We start from the raw sequence: 21,101 nt of genomic DNA on the forward strand, positions 1-21,101 counted from the left end.
AGGTCCTGACGGTGTCTTGTGCATTCTGCAGAGTGGCAGCATTATTTTTGTTCTGTGGGCTGCCGTCCTGCTCACTGCCCCTCACCCTGCTGCTTTGCCTGGGTCTGGACTTGCTTTAGCTACTTTTGGAATAGCGCACCTTTTCTCTTGTTTCTAGATATTGTGGATTGTTGAATTCGTAGTTGTGGTGAGTGACATAAAAAATATTTTTTTCTTTATGAGTAAGTCTGTCTCTAATACTGAGGAGGAATTGTCCTAGGTTATGTCTTCTGGTTCTGTTAAAATCCTGATTCAGTATTGAGGCCTGAGGCCTTCTTTGAACCACTTTAATGTTTTGTTTTTTTTTATTGAATAGTTTTTACTTTACCTTATACTTACAAGGTCTTGTTAATTTTTATCTACTGTGTCCTTGTAGCTTACTGCATGTGTCATTGAAGGGAAACTTCAGCCTCAAGGAGAAGCTAATCTGTTCACTTAATGCTTGCTTTAACTCAAAACAAGAAGTTTGTATGACTCAGATGTTCTCTTTATGCACTCTGTGCCCTCATGTCTTACAGTACAGTTTACAGTTTGTGGCTCTTCACAGATAAAGAGGCATTCAGTACACCGACTGTTGGAGGTGTTGCTCAAGGACAGAACCATCAGAAAATACATTTTTTAAACTGCAGAACTTTAGAATAAGAATAACCGTACTGATCTATGGGTACATGACCACAGGCCTGTGCACAGCGGGGGCTGTTTATATTTTCAGGCTGTGTAACTGAAGCAGTATCTGCTGAAATGATTTGTTGATTGATTGATTGGTGAATCCACAGAAAATTAATCTGCAACAGTCTGCAACCGCTTGTTTGCTTATTTTCAATGGCAAATAAAAACCTTTTGGACTTAAGACTTCTGGTTGAACAAAACCAGCAGTTTGAATATGTCAGCACTGGCTGAGGAAATTGTGAGGGAGACTTTTTACTGTTCATAAAACAAACGATTATTCAAATAATCAACATGTTAATCAGCAGTGAAGGTAAATATTAGCTGCAGTTTCAGTGGACTGTCATCTATTACTTTTATGTGTATATCTATACTGTCGTTGACCAAATCCTCAAATTGCTGAAGACATCCCCAGACACAACATTTTATCATGAGTCACTGGATTACATCAATCACATTTATTGTAACACTTTTGTAATTCCCCCTTTGGAGATGAAAGCCATTTAAATTCTCATATTATCTTTGAAGACGCAAAACCAGGCTGTTGAGACATCAGATGCTGCCATCGTTTAATTACTACCTGCTGCTTCTCCATGTAACACAGTAGAAATAGATCTTAACCGGAGCTAACGCTTAAATCATCACATCATCTTAACAACTGGTTGCCTAAACCACCATCCCTAATACCTAATCACCATCCCGCGCTCTAAACTAACCCCGATTCAGAAACCAATCTGCAGCGATAATAACAATGAGATTGAATTTCAGAGCTGGTAAAGTGAAGGGAAGTCTGATATTATAAGTTGGCGGAGTGGCCCTCAGGATGTCAGGATCGTTACAAGTGACGCAGAAGCAGCAACAGCAGCAGCATCATCAGCAGCAGCTCCAGCAGCAGCAGCAGCAGCTTCACTATGAGAGCAGCTATTACCTGAGCACCAAGTCGTCCGTTAGCAAGCAGTCGTTCTCGACTCTCAAGACCAGCAGCCATCGGTAAGAGGATGGGAGTGACCCAGACGTGAGGTCCAAAATACATGTGAGGCAGTTGATATTTGAAAAGTCTGAAGTGAAAATGAGGCTCTCTTGATGTCACCGTCGCTTCTATATCCTCAGAAGCGATGAATGCATTCAAGCAGACCTCTTTCAAATATCCAACGCTGTACTTTGGGTCTGGTGTGAAGTGTGTTCAGCTGCAGGAGAGAGAAGACACACAGCTCAAAGTGTGTTTTCATGGAGAGTGTGTGCTGTGGTCTTCATCTGCCCAGAGATGTTCGTCTTTTAATGATGTCTAGGATTTGTTTTTATGTAAGGACACGTCTCATTCTCCTTGTTTTTAAGCCTGCAGTCAAGTTCAAGTCAAGTCTTTATATGCAATCACAATCAAAGCTTAAAGCGAGTCAATTCAATGTAAAGGCCTAATAACTGAACAGTGCCAGGCCTGTGTGATATAATTGTACCAAGTCAGAACTTGAGACCTGAGTGTTTTTGTGTCAAATCACATTCAGATTTGAATTCAGATTTTTAGAGAACCGGGTTTTAAGTAAGTTAAATCTCAAAGTGGTCAAGTCCAAATCAAGGCTCAAGTCCTCATTTTTATAACTTAAGTCTGAGTCTAGTCCTGGTGTCCAGGCTTGAGTCTGCAGCTCTGGGCAGTTGAAATGTTTGTAATAATTAGATCTGTGTAGCAATAGTATTGTGCTTCTGTATTTGTCAGAAAGAGCACGTTGTGTTCATATCATTTTACAGTTTGGAGCCAATTAGCATCTCATACCATTAGCGTATTCAAACACAGTAGTAATCTCACTGAATGCAATCATACAAACACCATTACAAAATTAGATAGAGCTGAAATTTTATTAATTGAAAGTTGACCAACAACAAGTTTGTTAGTGAAATGTGAGGATTTGCCAACTATCTATGACTTTTGGACTGCTGACTTTATAAAATAAGCAAATTGATGATGTTGATTTGTAAGTTGCACCTTTTTCACAGCATTGTGGTATTTTAGAGACCAAGCAGTTTATCAATTAATCACAAAAATAATCAGCAGATTGATAAGTAAGGAAAAGAACTGCCGAGGGACAATTTTTGTAGGCATTTGAAGGTATTAAACCTGTAATCTCTAGCTATACAGGGCCCCTGCTGGTAACACTGTTCTCATGTGTTGTCAAACTTACATCAACTTTCACTCATGTATGAAGTTCTGTGTTAGAATCAAAGGAGGCTGGGTCAGTAGACTCAAAGTCGAGTGTGAAAGCGGTTCTGTCTGTCAGCACACGTATGTTCTGTTTTGTCACCATCACCGGGAACATGTAATGTGGTCACAGTGTCTTTGTCCTTCAGGCTGCAGGGCTCAGTGTACATGCTGGAACCATGATAGCTCTCTAAACGGGGTCAGGGAAGGAATTTCAGCTGTAGTGAAGGGCTGCCAGATGTATTCACTGACAGCCGAGCTATTTCTGCAGGCGGGGCGTGAGACGGTGCCATTAGGCCAACTGTAAAGACACTGTATGGAGGTCATGAAATTGTAAACGGTTGTGCACTGGCTTCCTCCGATGTTTAATAGTTAATCGCTCTTGGGCCAGTATCCACAGTTACTAGTGAAGCTGATTGTTAGTGTTACTCTCCTTAAAGATTTGTAACCAGGCCCACACCTTGTTACTGTTGGAAATGACTGATGGTGTGAAAAGTTTCTGACTGGTACTTTTGTTATTTAAATCCTAAGATTGACACATACTGTTGCTTCTCAGACTGTAAGGAATGAAATGCTTTTATCAGCAGTAAAACTTTCATACCTTTGACATTATTATACACTGAACCAAAGACTTCCTTTCAGCACACCTGGTGAGTCAGCAGTTGAAAAAACGTTTTGACTCTGCAGAAACCTTTGAGGCTCTCTCCATCTGTATGTCTCTGCAGCGCATCCCTTCTCGCCTGTACAGAGTTTATCAAAGCCACGTCGTGCCGCTACTCTTCTAGGCCAAATGGATAGACTAGGGCAGACTTGACAGAGATAATGCATGAAAGCAGGGCTTTAAAATGAAACCCCCTGCTGTATATCCACAATTTCCGGCTCCATTTATAAACCCAGCTAACAATAGGGGAGGCCTGAGGAGCTGATAGGTTACTGAGTCAGAGTTTAATATGGGTCAGGGTCCAAGAGGGTGGACAGAAATACATCCTCCATTTCTGAGTAACTGGAGTCAAGCATATTCTGAATGTGTCTTTATGTAACAGCACACTTATTTAAAGTTTTATAAATGCAGAGAGGCGGTGTGGTTCTTGTTGAGTATTATTTTTAGCAGCTTTGCATTCCTTCTTTTAGGTACCTTTAATCTTTTTTTTTGCCATTATAAACAAATGTGGAACATACTGTAGAAGTTGCATTGAAATTACTTGGTCTATTGCCAGTTCATTTAACTACATGCAAGTGTCAAATGATGTCCGTCCTCTCTTTACAGGTCTAACCTATCCAAACACCCATCTACCATCTAAATAGTTAGGTAGCAATCAGTAATTAGTATGAGAATTGAGTTTGTAGCATTTGCACAAACTGTCCAGATACTGGGCTTTCCCGCCAGAGTTAAAGCAATATGTAAATATGTAAATAATAGTTTTACCATTAGGTACAAGAAGGTTTATTATATGAATGGACAACACAAGCAGTAAATGTTAGAGTCAAAAACTCTGTCTAAGGCGCTTATAAGAAAAACATTTAGCCTTTGCTAAGAGAAGACCATAAACTCTATATGGAAATGCAGCATGTATACTGGTGTTTGCAATGTTATGATTGTTGTCACTTGCCTCTAAGCGTGAAGACTGCTGTGAAGACAGAGAAGGGGCAGGAGGTGGTCAAACTGAGCCCGCTACCCAAGAGAGCCAAACGCACCTACCTGGCAATGGACACAGACAAAGAAGTTATCGGCTATGTCATTCCCGTATTTAGAGCCAAGTGAGTGAAGACAGTGTGAGACACAATAGACTGATTGACTGGGGTAATACATTATATATGTTAGATTTGTATTGTTTTCAACTGAGCATGTGTCAGAGGATTAGCAAATTATCACAATATATTCTATTCATGTTTTACACAGCATCCAAATTTTTTTGGAGTTGGGCCTGTAGATTTTTATTACAGTTAATTACACTAAATGAGAGTTTCCCGTCGCTGAACGTCTAAACTGCTCCGGTTTGTTGTGCCACCAGTCATGATGTTGTTCGCGGTCTGATGGAAGCCCAGGAGGAGCAGGTTACGGAGGAGGGGATAAACTATGTGGCCATGAGGAACCTGTTTGTCAGGGAGGCCAGCGAGGCCATGCGCGTCAAAGTGGAGAAGAAAACCAGGACAACACACATCAGGGAATCCGCCGAACGCATGGAACTGAGCAGAACGGTAAATCCTTTTCATTCCTTTGCAGACTGGGGTCCAATTTCAAACAGTCAAACCTCTCACATGCACTCATGCACTTTATGTGACAGTCTGGCTTCACTCTCTTACTGCAGATGGACGAGTGGGCAGAGTTCCGGAAGAAAATGAACCCAGACAGCCTGACACACCCTCCAGAGTTTATTGTCAAGCCCCGTGGACAAACTGTCTGGGAGGGCAAGACTCTGAAGCTGCACTGCACTGTGGCTGGATGGCCTAAACCCAGGATTGCCTGGTGAGATATCCTCCAAACTCACCGGTCTCCACCCTCTCTGAGTCACAAGAAAACCGAGGCTGATGAGACCAATCAGTCGCGTGTGTGTGTGTGTGTTTGTGTGTGTGTGTGTGTGTGTGTGCGTGTGTGTGTGCGTGTGCGTGCGTCATAGAGAAGTTTCCATCCAAAGATCTCGTCATCGGCCAGATCTATTTTCCACAGTCAAAACACAAACACACACTCCTTTGCAATTACAGACTCTGAAGACGGCGGTAAAAATAAACCGGCTGTCTTTCTGCTGTCTTCAAGGTACAAAAACAGTGTGCTCATTGACGCCAAGGCCCACCCCGAGAAGTACACAGCCGAGAGCAATTACAACATGCACTCCCTGGAGATCAAGAAGTAGGTACTCATTAAGCTCACGCTGCATGGCCTCAGTTCGAAATAAATTAGATGTACCCAAAATACACATTACCCCAAACTGACTGTTTTATGTTGAAAATATTATGCAAATGAGATGCTGCCAATTCACCATGTCTGCACGTTTTATTTCCAGCTGCGATTTCTTCGACACTGCTCAGTATCGTGCCTCTGCCCTCAACGTGAAAGGGGAAGCTTCCTCTGTGGCTACTATTGTTGTCAAAAGTAGGTAACTGTCTCAAAGTTTATAGTAGAGCTTTAAATTAACACCACTGCAAATGCAACACAGTCCTGCAGCTGTGTCTCGTTTTCAAGGCCTGGCTTTAGTTTGAATGTGTTTGGAAGAAAGTCCTAAAGCTCATGTTCAAATGGAAAATGATTTTTGTACCGACAGTTTATCAGATTTTATTATTGTCAAATGTGCATCACTGAACTCTCTTGTTCTCAATACAACAAGGTTGCTGATTTTCTTATTTCTCCGCAGGGTTCCAGGACGGCGAGGAAGCAGGACCATTAGATCCCAAACCACGTGAGTCACTTTAAATAATTCTATTTCAAAAATAATATTACAATTCACGTTTTTTCATCGACGGCATTAGCATCCATAGCAGGTGGCAAAAACAGCTCTGAACACGGACTGTGCACTGCAGGGTTGGTCGATATGATGACATCATATCCCATGCTACAAAATGCGTCCACCAGTAGAGATTCAGCAATCCTGTTTCCAGTACCAGAAATTTTCAGTCAAGAGGCGGTGGAGACCAAAAACAGAGCTAAAATTTTGGATTTGCATTCATCAAGTGGACAAAAACACAACTATGCCAAATGAACAGTTATGTCTGTTGAAGGTGTAAACACATGCAACAACTCAATGTTGTGTTTACAGCTTGTTGCACTAACCAGAAGTCAATTAATGCAAACAATTAATTCAATCAATTTTTCTCTTCTGCAGACGGTTTCTGCCCTGAGCATGGTGTCACCTTTGAAACAACCATTATTGACAAATTCGAAGTGGCCTTTGGCAGTGAAGGCGAGACAGTGAGTCTGGGCTGCACTGTCATTGTTTATCCCACTGTGAAAAAATACCAGCCTGAAATCGTGTGGTACCGGAACTGTAAGTAGAACAACAAAACAGAAATGGTGCCTTATTATCCTTTATGACTGCTGTATATTACCTTTCTAATTAATGTGCCATATGTGTCCAGTCACATGTCTTTTGTTTTTCTCTTATTAGCTGTCCCCTTGAAGCCCTCTAAATGGGTACACAGCCACTGGTCAGGGGAACGTGCCACACTCACTCTTGTCCACCTCAACAAGGAAGATGAGGGCATGTACACCATGCGCGTCAACACGAAATCTGGCTTTGACACCTACTCTGCCTATGTGTTTGTCAGAGGTACAGTTCCCGATGGATGTTTCAACTGAAGCTTCTGAGCTCATTTCACAAAGGAAAAAATTTTGCTTTTTTAGTTTTGTATCACATTGAAAATTTAATTAATCTATGAAGCACTTGCAAGTCTGCACTGAATTATAGAGCCTTGAAAAGTGTTATAGTCACAGTAAAGCAACATATTATCACCACACACACACAATCCTGCTGTGTCTTTAAGTGACACAACGCTCTCCCTGAGGTGTTTGGTTTCCTCTGTGAAATGCTGCTTCTATATCTGTCTGCATGTCGGTGAAGTGGCCACACGGAGTGTGATCTGACGTAAAAATGTATTATTATTATGTAGTTTATGCGAAATAGGGAATCGTCAGATTCCCGTTTGATGTTACTGAGATTTAAACTAATGTGTCGCAGCCAGCTGCAGTCCTGCCACACATGCTCTACTGTAAAGGCGTAAGTGGGTCAGAAAATGAAAACTGAGTGTGTAATGGAGATCAGCCTGATTTAGAAACAGCACTACTCACAAGTGTGTCTGTGTGTGTGCCTTTGTGTGTGTGTGCGCCCGCGTGCGTCTTGCTATAACAGATGCCGATGTGGAGGTGGAGGGGGTTCCCGTGGCCCCCCTGGATGTGCGCTGTCATGATGCCAACAAGGACTATGTGGTGGTAACCTGGAAGCAGCCAGCGGTGGAGGGCAGCAGCTCCATCCTGGGATACTACATCGACAGGTTAGTCAGCACACGCCTTCGTATGTTAATCAATTACGTAAGTTGTTTGCCAGAGTGAAATTATTCAGTTTCTTCTGGTTACCCTTCGGTTACTGTATGGGCTCTGCATGACACCTAAAATCAACATATGATGGGGGAATTGCATTGCATCCTGATAATTAGATTACAACGTTGCTTGTGGTGTTCACAGATCTTATTTACACGTGTTTCCTTGGCAGGTGCGAGGTAGGCACTCACCACTGGGCTCAGTGTAATGACGTCCCAGTGAAGTATGCCCGCTTCCCCGTCACCGGACTGGTGGAGGGGCGCTCCTACGTGTTCAGGGTGCGGGCCTTGAACAAGGCAGGAGTCAGCCGTCCGTCCCGTGTCTCCGAGGCCGTGATTGCCATGGATGCCTCCGACAGAGCCCGCCTCAGAGGTGAGAAACACCACCAGAGCCCTGCCGACACGCTGCAGCAAAGCCAACAACTGCACTTTGTTTATTATTATTATTATTATTATTATTATTTTCCCCACAGCTGGCCCCTCAGCTCCTTGGACTGGGATGATCAAGTTCACAGAGGAGGATCCAACTGGTATGACAGCTCCAAACTCTAAATAAGACATGACAATATTCCTTGAACTAAGGTATTGAAAACAGTTAAAAGCTCAAAGTGAGGTTAAAGTGACATCCTTCAAATAATGTGAACTTCCTCTTGCCTCCTCAGTGGGTGTTGTGCCTGGCGAACCCACTGATGTTGAGGTTACCGAGGCAACCAAGAGCTACGTGGTGCTCGCCTGGAAGCCTCCAGTCCAGAGAGGTCACGAAGGAGTCATGTATTACATTGAGAAGGTGAGAGGAAACAGATAGCTGTCTGTTGCAACAGCTTGTCAGTAATCAACAGAAAATTCATCTGATGTAAAATTGCCAATATGTTTAAAATTCCAGTTGTCTGATTTCACTGACTGCTGTGAGGTTATGTATTACCACTGGCACGTCTCTGTGGACCACAGTGTATTTCAGGGACAGACACCTGGCAGAGGGTGAACACGGGTATGCCGGTCAAGTCTCCTCGCTTTGCCCTGTTCGATCTGGCTGAGGGAAAATCCTACAACTTCCGTGTGCGCTGCTGCAACTCTGCTGGTGTGGGCGAGTCCTCTGTGCCCACAGGAGAGATCACGGTCGGGGATAAACTGGGTGAGACTTGCATTTATATTATGTAGTAAGTTTTTAGGGCATTCCTGCATACCGCTGGGCAATGTGACCCACAATCTATATCATCAGTTTATTGTCCAGCTGTTTTCCTTCATTACTTCCCTCTTTGCTTGCTTTAATTTGTCTTACTTCCTTTCTGTCTTCCCTCTTTTCCCAACAGACGTGCCCTCAGTCCCGGGCAATCCGGTGGCCACCAGGAACACCGACACCTCAGTGGTGGTCTTCTGGGGGGCCTCTAAGGATGTCTTACACCTGGTCGGCTACTATATTGAATGTAGCGTGGTGGGCACAGATGTCTGGATGCCTTGCAACAACAAACCTGTCAAGCAGACCAGGTAGGTATGGTTAGATCATGCTGGGTTTATGAGTTCACTCAGACTCAGCAAGTCAGTATTTTATACAAATATTTGTTATTGCTGCTCTAGATTATAGTTTGTTTTTTTGTTGGTGTTCAAACTGGATAACTACAAATGGTAAAGATGGAATACTAGTTTAAAAAAAATGTCACTGACTTCTTTATTCTGTGATTCCTTGCCATCATCTATCACCCTGGATGTTTAGCAGGCTAATTAGCTCATCCAAAGTTTAGGTAAGCTAGTTAAGCAGTTGTAACTTTTGCTAAATAATGACAGTTACAGGATAGAGAAAAATGGTAAAACTTAACTAAACCTTAACAGTAGCACAAGTAGACAAGAGTCTTAAAGTTAGTGTCCTTAGTTAGTAATGTCAGTTACATCTACCCAAAGCTTGTTATCATTAGCTAACATTAGCAAACATTAGCTAGCATAAGATGCTGTTCACATCAGATTAAGGAAGGTTGTAGCTAATCCTGGGCATATTAAATATTGAGCAGTCGGTGTCTTGTATTGCTTATGAATTTATCTTTTCATTTTTGAGATGAAGGATGTTTTTATTTCATATTTTAAAACTTACAAAGTCTGGCTTGGAAAGTCAAGGTTGGTTAGCTAAGCTAGCTACTTTGGCTATGAATTTTCAGAGGAATTAGTAAGGGCGCTAATGCTTCATAGAATTAGTTTCCTCTTTTCCTGAAGCCTAGTATAATGTAAAGCCTTTGTATAACTGAAACACCAGTCTTTCGGTTGTCATTTAACTTGTGACATGATGAAATCATGTGCAGTGATAATAAGATATAAGAGACCCTTAAGACCTTTGTCCATACTGTTTTCAGGTTTGTGTGCCATGGCCTGACTACCGGGGCAAACTACGTGTTCAGGGTGAAGGCAGTCAATGCTGCTGGATACAGCCAGAGCTCCCCCAGTTCTGAGGCTGTGGTTGTGCAAGCTGCCATCTGTGAGTGTCCTCACAACTCATTTCCTTCATTCACTTTAACATTCAAGCCGCACTCTCTTCCTCTGCTCCATCCTCCCAGCTGTTTTTAAACTTTTATTTATCCAGGGAATGTTTCCTTGGAACCAACACTTGCTGCTTTAATTGGTTAATTAGTTCAACATATTCACACATGACCAGCAGCCCTCTGAGCCTCTTAACTCATCTTTGTTCATCAAACTGGTTAACTTTCATTACTTGTTTTCCTTTTCCTAACCAAAAACCTTCAATCATTATCCTCAGTTTTATATTTATTCTCTAAGATTTAGTTCTGATACAGTTGGGTGCCCAAATATTCCTTCTTTTGCTGCTAAATTCCAACATATATTGATTTCCATGAATGCATTGGCATCTGTTCATATATGACTGATATGGTTGATATATTTGCATGTGCTCCACTGACATACTCACCACTAACATTGGATTTTCTCATTTTGCTGTTTCCTGTTCTTTTATTTATTAGTGACAAGGTTAAAGGACCAGTGTTTAAGATTTAGGGTTATTGACTGGCAGAATGTGGCAGAAATGGAATATAATAATCATAAGTATGTCTTCATTTAGTATAATCACCTAAAAATAAGAATTATCGTGTTTTTGTGACTTAGAGGGAGCAGGCTCTCTTCCACAGAGTCCACCATGTAGCAGTGCCATGTTTCTATAGTAGCCCAGAATGGGCAAACCAAACTCTGGCTCTACAGAGCGCCTTTCACCTTTTTCAGAAACTTCAGGCCACTGTAGGTTCTCCTACAAGCTTGGAAAGGGAGGGTGAGGTGAGGGGTATTTAGGGGTATCCACAAGATGCCACTAAATCCTACACACTGGCCTTTAAATAACAAATTCTATTATGTTTTACCATGCTTTTACTGTATGTAAGTATTCACTTCATTATAAATGTGTTTTTGCTATTTGAAAACTCTTCAGGGTTGTCTCTTGGTGCATGGCCAAGATAACGGCTAAAACATTGTGTTCTAAAGAGCATGACCCTAATGAGAGTCTCGTCTGGCTTTCGGAGATTTTCGTAGCGTGAAAGTTACCCTGCTTCTGGCCTAGAGTGTAAGTACTTTATCCATTACAATGACTCTAAAAAAAAGTGTGACGCGTTTGTGTCCAAAGCATGTTGCATGTTCAGCTGTTCCACTTGTACCTGCTGTGATAGGTTAACACTAATGACGACTAAGGTCCATGCATATTTGCCTAATGCCAGGCCATCTGTATTAGAACTGAATTTTTCATGACAGTAAATGCAACCCTGAATCCAAAGAAGTTTGGACGCTGTGTAAAACATAAATGAAAACAGAATGCAATCATTTACAAATGAACTGTGTTTGCCAGCAGCACCTGTTTACCTGTGGAATGTTCAAACAGGTGTTTTTTGAGCGTCTTTTGTTTGCATTGAATTCAGAATAAGTGTATATTTACAAAAATCAATGAAGTTGGTGAAGTAAAACAGTATTTATATTGTGTTTATATGAAAAAGGATTAGAAAATCATCACAATCTGTTTTTTTTTGTTGTTTTCATACAGCATCCCAGCTTTTTTGGAATTGAGGCTGTACAAACAAATGGGGTCTGAACGTCTGAAAATTATCCTCTGTAGCAGACCTCTTAACTTTTCCTCTCACACGTTGATGTTGTATATACTTTCTTTGCAGCCGTCCCTGGAAAACCCACTGGTGTGAGCCTGCTGGAGGCTGTAAAGGACTACATGGTGCTGGGCTGGACCGCACCTGCTAAAAATGGAGGAGCTGATATCAGGGGATATTTTGTGGACTATAGGACTGTGAAGGGAGACGTTGTTGGGAAATGGCATGAAATGAACCACCAGGCTTTGACTACTGCCTCCTATAAAGTAAGTTCTTTTACTGGCAGCACTCATGGACCACATTTCCAATGAAATTGTTCTGCATTTTGTCAAGCTGGCGGGCAGTTTGACCTTTATTTCATGTTGGTGACGAATGATGATACTCAAATGAGTTTATCTACTTGTTAAGTATTATAATTTAACCATCACTCAGACATGTAAAATTTAATGCTTGCTTGTCCAAAACAAGTATGCTAATAATGTCTCTTTGTCTACATTCATTTCTTTTAGGCTGAGAACCTGAAGGAGAACGTCTTCTACCAGTTCCAGGTGCGTGCTATGAACATGGCAGGCGTGAGTAAAGCCTCTGTGGCCAGTGCAGCTCTGGAGTGCAAGGAGTGGACCATTACTGTGCCAGGTATGAGGGGCAATATGCATGGATTGGTAGAAGTTAGAGAGGAAGCAACTAGGCGATTCATTGACAGAAAATTCATGGAAAAAAATGGTGATCGCTTAATCACTGTATCTTAAATCTTTTAAACTGTATTTTTATATTCTTCCCCACACAAATGATCTTTTATCCTCTAAGGTGCTCCTGTTGGTCTTCATGTGCTGGAGGTTCGTGACTCCTCCGTCGTGGTCCTCTGGGAGCCACCTGCATTTAATGGCCGCACTCCTGTCAATGGCTACTATGTGGACATAAAGGAGGCCTCTGCTGGAGAAGAAGGCTGGAAGGCTGTGCATGAGAAGGTCAACAAGATGAAATACATGAAGGTGAGGAAGATGAAGAGATTGGATCTCTTAAAGATGTAGTGATTCTGTAGCTGAGATCTGATGGCCCAATGGAGTTTGAACAACATTATCCTTCCTTCATATATGTGCTGATTCAGGTGAAGGGGCTGAAGGCTGCTACTTCCTACGTCTTCCGTGTGCGTGCTCAAAATCTTGCCGGAGTTGGAAAGCCCTCAGCAGTCTTAGGTCCAATCCTGGCCCAGACTCGCCCTGGTGAGTGTGATTGTTATGCAACTCACACCTTCAGTTGTATAGTGCTCCCACGCAGGTCTGTAAAAGTAGGGAAAATTACTTTAAATATAGACTCTGAACTGATGTCTTAGATTTTACTATTTGCCACTGTAATAACTATGATCCTGAGTTGAAGAGCTAAATACCGCCAATTCACACACACTGTAACCATGTACTCTCCTTTCCTCAGGCACCAAAGAGATTTATGTGGATGTCGATGATGATGGTGTGATCTCTATGGTCTTTGAGTGCTCTGAGATGAGCGAGGGCTCTGAGTTTATTTGGTCCAAGAATTACCAGGCTATCACAGACAGCTCTCGTCTGACTATTGTCACTGAAAAGGGCAAGTAAGTGTCCATTATGTACCCAATTTCTCCTGCAACTTCAAGGGGTCGAATGCGCGCTCTTGTTCCTGTTACAGGCTTATATGCAAATTCGTCTCCACTGTAATTTTTTTTCACAGATTAGGAAACAGTCTTGCTGCTTTAGTCCTTCCTCTTTTCTCATACCTTGTACCAATGTGTCCTTAATCTCCAGGTCCAGAGCTATTTTCAACAGTCCCTCATTGGAGGATCTGGGCACCTTCTCTTGTGTGGTCACCAACACTGATGGCATCTCTTCCAGCTACACACTCACTGAGGAGGGTGAGTCAGCCCACAGTCTTGGCATCTCTCGTCCTTTGCTCCAGAAACTTGATTCACATGTTATTTGTTTGGGTGACATTAGTGCTAAAGGTGTGAGGAGGGCCTGAAAGACTGTGTGACTATCACTGTTTCAACAGCTGCATCAGTGTGTTACTCTATATGTGTTTGTTTTGAACAAAGTATTCCAAGTAGATCCAAGGTTGTACTTGACATGTATTTCTGACAGCATTAATAATGTGCTTTTCTACAAGACTCAAAGTCAAATAAGGAAAAAACAGTAAACTTGTTGAAGAAGAGTTGATGCTGAAGGGTTTTTGCAGAGGTCAAGACATTCACCCATTTTGCTGCTGTTGTTGTTTTGTTGTTGTTACGTAACAGGTCTCATGCGTCTTCTGGACATCAGCCATGACCACAAGTTCCCTGGTGAATATCCCACCACATCACAGATACTGCTAATGCCATGCTTTCTTTTTCTCTTGTTGTAAATTATGGCTAGCAATACTATTGTAGATATAGTTTGGGAAGTAGAATATCCATCATTTTCACTTAACTCAGCAAATGCTCTCTAGAAATACAGGTCTGTATTGCAATTAGTTATCAAGCCATGGTTATTTTTATTGCTTTATGAATTAATGTGTAGTGGCTACTGGAGCTTTCAAACATGTGTGTTTCCCCAGTTATACCCTTTAAGAATGAAATGGCCATGGAGCTGCTTGAGAAGGGTCGCGTGCGATTCTGGACTCAGGTGGAGAAATGCACTTCTGCCTGCCAAGTGGAGTATGTCTTTAATGACGTCATCGTGACTCAGGGAAAGGTAGGCCTTACACTCAAAAAGTCTAATATACATATCTCTTTATGTCACGTTGTCCTGCATGTCCACTTCCTGCAACTGATGGGGTTTCTCGCTTTCAGAAATACACAATGAACTTTGACAAGTCCACCGGCATTATTGAAATGTTTATGGACTCTCTGGAGGTCACCGACGAGGGAACCTTCACCTTTAACTTGGTGGATGGCAAGGCTAAGGGCACAACCAGTCTGGTGCTCATTGGAGATGGTGAGATTTCAAATGCAATTTTTATTTCCTTAGTGATGTTGTGCAAACAGGTTTTCCAGTACATTAATGTTCAATGTGAATGCAGACTAGACCCAAACTGTAAATTGTCTTTAATGGCACACGCTGAAAGCCTTGCTCTGCTTGGTGGCATTTGCTGCAGTTAATGTATATGTCCACTAAGGGGCAGCAGAATGCAACCTATTCTTTACTGCCCTCTATTTGTGATGGAGCTGACTTTGCCTGACTGGATATTTAGTTATACCAAAAATAAGGTTGTCATTGAAAGGACTCTGGTGTTTAATATTTATTTCCGTATTTATTTTTTTGCTTTCTCTGCCATTGTCCAGAATTCAGGGAGCTTCAAAAGAAATCAGAATTTGAGAGGGCAGAATGGGTCAGGAAACAAGGTAAGAGAGCTAACTTTTCCATTACATAAGTTTAACACTAATTACACAAGTAATGTTTCAATAATTATCTTTAATCTATTCACAGGGCCTCACTTTGTCGAGTACCTTGACTTCACTGTTACTGCAGAATGTGACGTTCTGCTTAAATGCAAGGTAAAAGGATGTAACTGTAAAAAAATATATACTATTGTTCATATTTCTTAAAAGATGGAGCATCACAAATGGGTTCTTTCTCCCCACAGATAGGAAATGTCAAACCAGACACTGAGATCACCTGGTCTAAGGACAGCATTGAAATTGCTGAGGATGACGAGGACGCAAACAAAATCGAGAAGAAGGACTGCGAGCTGACCTTTAATATCGGAAAGGTCAGCCCATTAGACAGAGGCTGTACTTTGTGAGGAGTTGTGAGCTTATGAGTAAAGAGCTAAAAGCGATTGCTTCTGATGCAGCTACGCTTCCATGATAGACCTAGGCTAGATGCTACGCTGCCAGCCGTCCCTCTCTGACACACAGAACCATAAATGATGAAACACTTTTTGAAAATATTCAAGATCCCAAGTTTCGCTGGAGTGCTGCTGGAGTCAGCACGTCAGCAACACATTCTGGGTAACAGAATAGACATATTGGCTACAGATGACTCTTCATTTTGGAGTTTTTACTTGTAATTCTATTAATTATAGACTTATAGGTTGTGCTTTCAACATTTATGCTCATATAGTGTAAATACAATATATGATTTTTCTGTGTGATTAATTCATATACTTCATTTTTAACACTGTATTCAATTTAACTCCTCTGGCCACCTCACTCAAACCTTTTAAAACTAGAAAGCTGTCCTTTACTGAGGATATTAATCTGGTCTGTCAGTCAATGTTGGTGCCAGTGAAGTTACATTGATGTTTCAAGGTATCTATACATTGAAACTGTATCAGCATTACTCATAAAGAGAGGGTTGGTGTCATTGCATGAGCTCAGGAGAGGCGGCCTGTTCACGGCCACTCCTGTCAGTCGCATTTGCATTAACTGGCTTATCTGTCTAATTCACAGTGGATTATTAAGCAAGAGAAACAGAAAGAAAAAGAAGGGAAAAAGCCACCTGCAGAGGATGTTCCCCCGCCACCAAGACCCAAAGTCTGGACATAATCTTTGCTGCCATAAGTTGACCCCTATAATTTCTCCATGTGTCCTCCTCGTCTTACCTTTTCCATGTTTTCCTTTTAACGCCTGCAGCATCCTGGGCGGGAGAAAAGCTTGCCTTTTCGGTTTAGATGGTCTTTGTCTGGCTGTTCTACTGTCTTTTATCTGTCCCAAGAATTATATTGTATTCCCCTCTGTTTGAGGTGGAAGGGAATTCATTGCTGTCTCAAGGATACTGAAGTTGCATTTACTTTAAACTCTAGATCTCTAAGAATGATGCAGGTATTTACGAGGTCTTCCTGAGGGACGACAGAGGCAAAGATAAGAGCACCTTCAATCTGACGGATGCAGGTAAAGTCTCTTAAAAGAATTTGAAGTAGAAATCAGTGCTGTGGTATCAGTGAATATGACATTAATTGCTGTTCTTTATTTCCCAGGATACCAAGCGGTAATGAATGAGCTGTTCAGGGTCATTGGTGAGTCATTAACCTTCACACTAAACAAGCAGAAAAAAGCAGAATGTGCACACTTACAGTATTTTTCCACTGCGTCCACTGTCAACAGCTCGAGTCTGAAATATTTTATGCAGCATTCTACCATTAATCCATATGGTTTCCCAGGGATGTAGATTAACACCTGACTTTTACTCTTTACTCCTGCAGCCAACTCCTCTTCTGGAATCCAGGTGGTCAGTACTGAACATGGCATCATCCTCTACTCCATGGTCACATATCACCACGAGGACCTGCGTGTTGGTTGGCTCCACAAGTATGTAACACCAACCATAATCACCTACATATGTAACATCCTTTTCTAATCTCACATGTGCACTTGTCATGATGACGATGACACACACTGGCACAAGCCAATATGAACACAGCCATTTTAACCTGTGTGGCTTGATGCAAACGTTACCAAACTTGAATTTGTCCATGCATTGGATATTAAAATATGCTGTGTCTCCACTATGTAAAATAATTTGACCAATAATATAATATATTTGCTTTAATTAATTCATTTATTTATCAGGGACAACACACATTAGTTAACAATAGTAATGTGAATTTATAAGATTTAGCCAAAAGTTTATTTTCAGTCTATGAGTAGGTTGATCTTACTCATTAAAATATAACAAGACATACAAAAAGCAGACAAAACAACATCAAAGCACATACACAGTAGAAGGATACAGCGTCAATGACAAGAAAGCCTCCCAAAAACAATTACAAAACAGACATGTAAAGGCACCAAAGACACACATATCAAACCTTAAGACAACTGACAAGACTTAACATCACAAAGGACTAAAGAACATAGTCTTACAAGAAACTGATGACACACTGATGGAGAGCAGAATGATATATCAGATCTCACGTAGGCACTGTTTTTTCTCCAACAGCCATTTTTTCAGCTTTCTAGCACTGGAAGCACAGGTTGTTCAGTTCCTCTAAAATCTCAGATCAGTTGCTTGTGTTTTCACCCCTGTTGACAGTTCTAGCGTACCCACTTGTAGTTTTCTTCACAAAGTGACTCGAAATGGATGGAGCAAGAATGTTAAGTATTTTAGAAACAAGTACTGCATCTGCATATTTTACCAAATTACCCCAGCTTTAAAGTTCAGATTTTGGGTGAATGTCAAAATGAAGGTGACGGTTTGGCTTTTTGTCTGAGACCTCTCATTAGGCTTCAGGGTGATTTTACATTTCTGAGACCAATTAGTCAAACAATATAATATGAGACAGAATCATTGCATTTATAAATAATTATTCCACTTCCATAGGTAATGCAGATTTTAAGGCTAAACTGACATGACTGCTTGTCTATTGGAATCTTGCTGTTCATATTACTGTGTATACCTTCAGTAAACAGTCCAGCATCAATGATCTCTGTGTTGCCCATTTCTCCATTAGAGATGCTAAGATTGCCGCCTCAGAGAGAGTTAAGGCTGGAGTCACAGGAGAGCAGCTTTGGCTTAAGATCAATGAGCCCACTGAGAAGGACAAGGGCAAATACTGCATGGATATCTTTGATGGCAAGGACGGTGTAAAAAGAGCCTTTGATCTGACCGGCCAGGGTGAGTGAAACTTTTAAAGCTAAGCAAGAAAGATACTTCAGATTTACAAGTCCCATTAATTTGGGCTATTTTCGTGCTTATGCAACTATTAATCATAATAAGTTTATTTTCCCTGGTGCAGCTTGGGAAGAGGCATTTGAAGAATTCCAAAGGCTCAAGTAAGTAAACAAATCCTTCTGTTGTGTCATTCTGTATTTCTGAAGAGGATGTTTACACAAATGAACACTGACAGTCATCACAAACTTAAAATAGACTCTATGTACTTTGTGAGTCCTTTCAGAAAGACTCAAAATACACTTCCTGACATTGTATAGCATAGAAAACAGGGTTCTGTCTAGAATACCATTTTAGGATGCTTCTCACAGTGTCTCCTCCCTTCTGTAGGGCTGCAGCAATCGCAGAGAGAAGTAAGTGGTTATTTATTATTCTTTGGTTTCTCCCTAGAGACTCAGCTCTGTGAAATTATGCAACATTTTTTTCCGGATATAGAGGCCATTTCAGTTTTGATAAAATTTTAAACTTGAGTTTAGTGGGATTGAAGATACATGAGCCTATCGGTCATCGTAATTGATCTCATTCATGAGAAATGGTTTTCCGGGAGATGAAACGACTGTATTTCTGGGAATTTCTAGCTAAAATATATTTAAAATATCATCACGCATACGGTAGAGTTAACAATATTGTAATACGTTTTTATGAAGGATGGTTCACTTGACCAGTTCAAAAAGTCAGGGTGGGTGAACACTATGTTGTCAGCAGGCAAATGCTCCACAGGTTGACTGGCTGACTGATGGCTGACAGTTGTTTCTCGGCTCACTCTTGTATTTCTTGTTTAGACCGTGCTCGTGTTGTTGGAGGCTTGCCAGATGTGGTTGCAATCCAAGAGGGCAAGGTATACAAATTAGACGTTCAGTGTGTTAATACACTATATTAGGCTCTTTGTCTCACCTTCCTCTTTCTTTGTCACTGTCTCATTTTTTCGAGTGTCTCTTTGCTGTGAACTCAGTGGAATCTAGTTTTATATGGCACACATCAATCCTCCCGCAATCCTCTTTTTCTTCTCTTTAGTCCCTGAACCTGACTGGCAATGTCTGGGGCGAACCCGTACCTGAAGTGTCCTGGCTGAAGAACGAGAAGGAGCTTGTGTCTGACGACCACTACAAACTCAAGTTCGAGCATGGGAAGTTTGCCAGCATCACAATCGCTGCCGTCACCACGGCAGACTCTGGCAAGTATGCCCTCCTGGTCAAGAACAAGTATGGCACAGAGGCAGGCGAGTTCACCGTCAGCGTCTACAACCCAGAAGAAGAGGAGAGCAAGGAGGAGAAGAAAGGCTAAAGGATGATGCAGTGTAATGAAATAAAGCAGAAAATATGAACGACTGGGCTATTTCCAAAGCATTTTACCCCGGCACATGCCGGTGCTACAAAGCAGTTTAAATAAATGATGAATACGGCTGCTTCCTCCTGCCTCTTTCATATGCTGGGCTAAAGAGCTTTGGGCATTGCTTGTCAAGGAAGAAAACAATGAATGTGACACAGAGAGATTAACTGTGTGCTTGTAGTTGCTTGACATGTCTTCTGTCACTTTTGTCCACTGTCAGCAGTAAATGTAATTTATAATTATGGGAGATGGTTGACCTGTCGTTAATCTTTGTTTAGAAAAATAGCATGAAGGCCAGCAAAAGCAAAAAACATTTTTTCTTTAATATGACAGTAGCATTTCATTCGGAAAACCTTTGACCTCTTAAACCACGTCATGCTTGAGGTTTATGTGTAAAATAAAGGAAAAAAACTGATGTCATGAACTCATCGGATATTTCACATGCTCCACTATTTAGAGCTCTTTGTGTCTATTTCTAAACTGCTATTCTATTTCAAGTTCACTGTGTGCATGTATGTTATGTGACGAACTGTACAACAGTTTCTACAAGAGGTGGAGCAGGAAAACCCTGATGAAGTGTGACAGTAAACACACGGCAGTTGAAACTGGTTCATTCAACATGTCTCGCACAACCCTCAAAGCCATGTGCAAAAAGAAGAATAGGCATACTTGGCATACAGGTCTTTTTGTAGAACTAGTCATATAAGCACCAGATGCTATCAGGGAAATGGGTTGAAAGTTGTGGAATGTTGTATTTCAGGTACAATTGATGAATCTATATAGATAAACTGCCCTGCAGCATTTGTTCTTCAGCTGTGTCTAATGAGTTAAACAGACTCTGCTCTCTCTTCAAGGTACTCTTGTAATAAAGGTGCACCTGCTTTAGAGGGGTTTGCCTTTGTCTTCACATAATCACCCACAAACAGTTCATTCATTGAGAGAAATGCATTGCCTTCATTAAAGTTAAATAATTTGCAAAAAGCTCAAAGGTTTGGGGGGACTATTGGTATTGATGGCTTATTAGAAAACAGCTGCTCCAATGGTGGCCTTTCATTAATGGTTCCTTTCACCATTCAGGGGTTAAAGAGCCAAGGGTCCCAAGCACCAGAAGGACATTTTACCTCTCACACATATGTAACGCTTAGCGTAATA

The 21,101-nt window shown here is 41.4% G+C and overlaps 1 protein-coding gene across 2 annotated transcripts; it reads left to right on the plus strand.

Annotated features, from left to right (window-relative positions):
* Nucleotides 1-63: 63 nt before the first annotated feature.
* Nucleotides 64-20,814, plus strand: myom1a (myomesin 1a (skelemin)). Of its 2 annotated transcripts, XM_041948497.1 has the most exons (37): nucleotides 64-187; nucleotides 1,474-1,695; nucleotides 4,514-4,654; nucleotides 4,909-5,095; nucleotides 5,206-5,363; nucleotides 5,652-5,744; nucleotides 5,899-5,987; nucleotides 6,247-6,291; nucleotides 6,715-6,876; nucleotides 6,997-7,158; nucleotides 7,738-7,879; nucleotides 8,098-8,297; nucleotides 8,398-8,454; nucleotides 8,587-8,711; nucleotides 8,873-9,056; nucleotides 9,235-9,409; nucleotides 10,264-10,385; nucleotides 12,073-12,269; nucleotides 12,513-12,639; nucleotides 12,811-12,995; nucleotides 13,112-13,226; nucleotides 13,435-13,591; nucleotides 13,782-13,888; nucleotides 14,267-14,311; nucleotides 14,566-14,702; nucleotides 14,801-14,945; nucleotides 15,293-15,352; nucleotides 15,438-15,505; nucleotides 15,595-15,720; nucleotides 16,756-16,843; nucleotides 16,930-16,968; nucleotides 17,155-17,260; nucleotides 18,403-18,566; nucleotides 18,688-18,724; nucleotides 18,951-18,973; nucleotides 19,403-19,458; nucleotides 19,635-20,814. In XM_041948497.1, the coding sequence occupies exons 2-37, from the start codon at nucleotides 1,529-1,531 to the stop codon at nucleotides 19,902-19,904; spliced, it is 4,461 nt and encodes a 1,486-aa protein (XP_041804431.1). In that variant the 5' UTR covers nucleotides 64-187; nucleotides 1,474-1,528; the 3' UTR covers nucleotides 19,905-20,814. The 2 variants fall into 2 exon arrangements, with proteins under 2 accessions (XP_041804431.1, XP_041804432.1); XM_041948498.1 differs by lacking the exons at nucleotides 16,756-16,843; nucleotides 16,930-16,968; nucleotides 17,155-17,260; ... (3 more) ...; nucleotides 19,403-19,458; nucleotides 19,635-20,814 and adding an exon at nucleotides 16,403-16,749.
* Nucleotides 20,815-21,101: the final 287 nt, after the last annotated feature.

The sequence above is a fragment of the Chelmon rostratus genome, chromosome 12, assembly GCF_017976325.1.
Source record: "Chelmon rostratus isolate fCheRos1 chromosome 12, fCheRos1.pri, whole genome shotgun sequence".
Classification (NCBI taxonomy): Eukaryota; Metazoa; Chordata; class Actinopteri; order Chaetodontiformes; family Chaetodontidae; genus Chelmon; species Chelmon rostratus.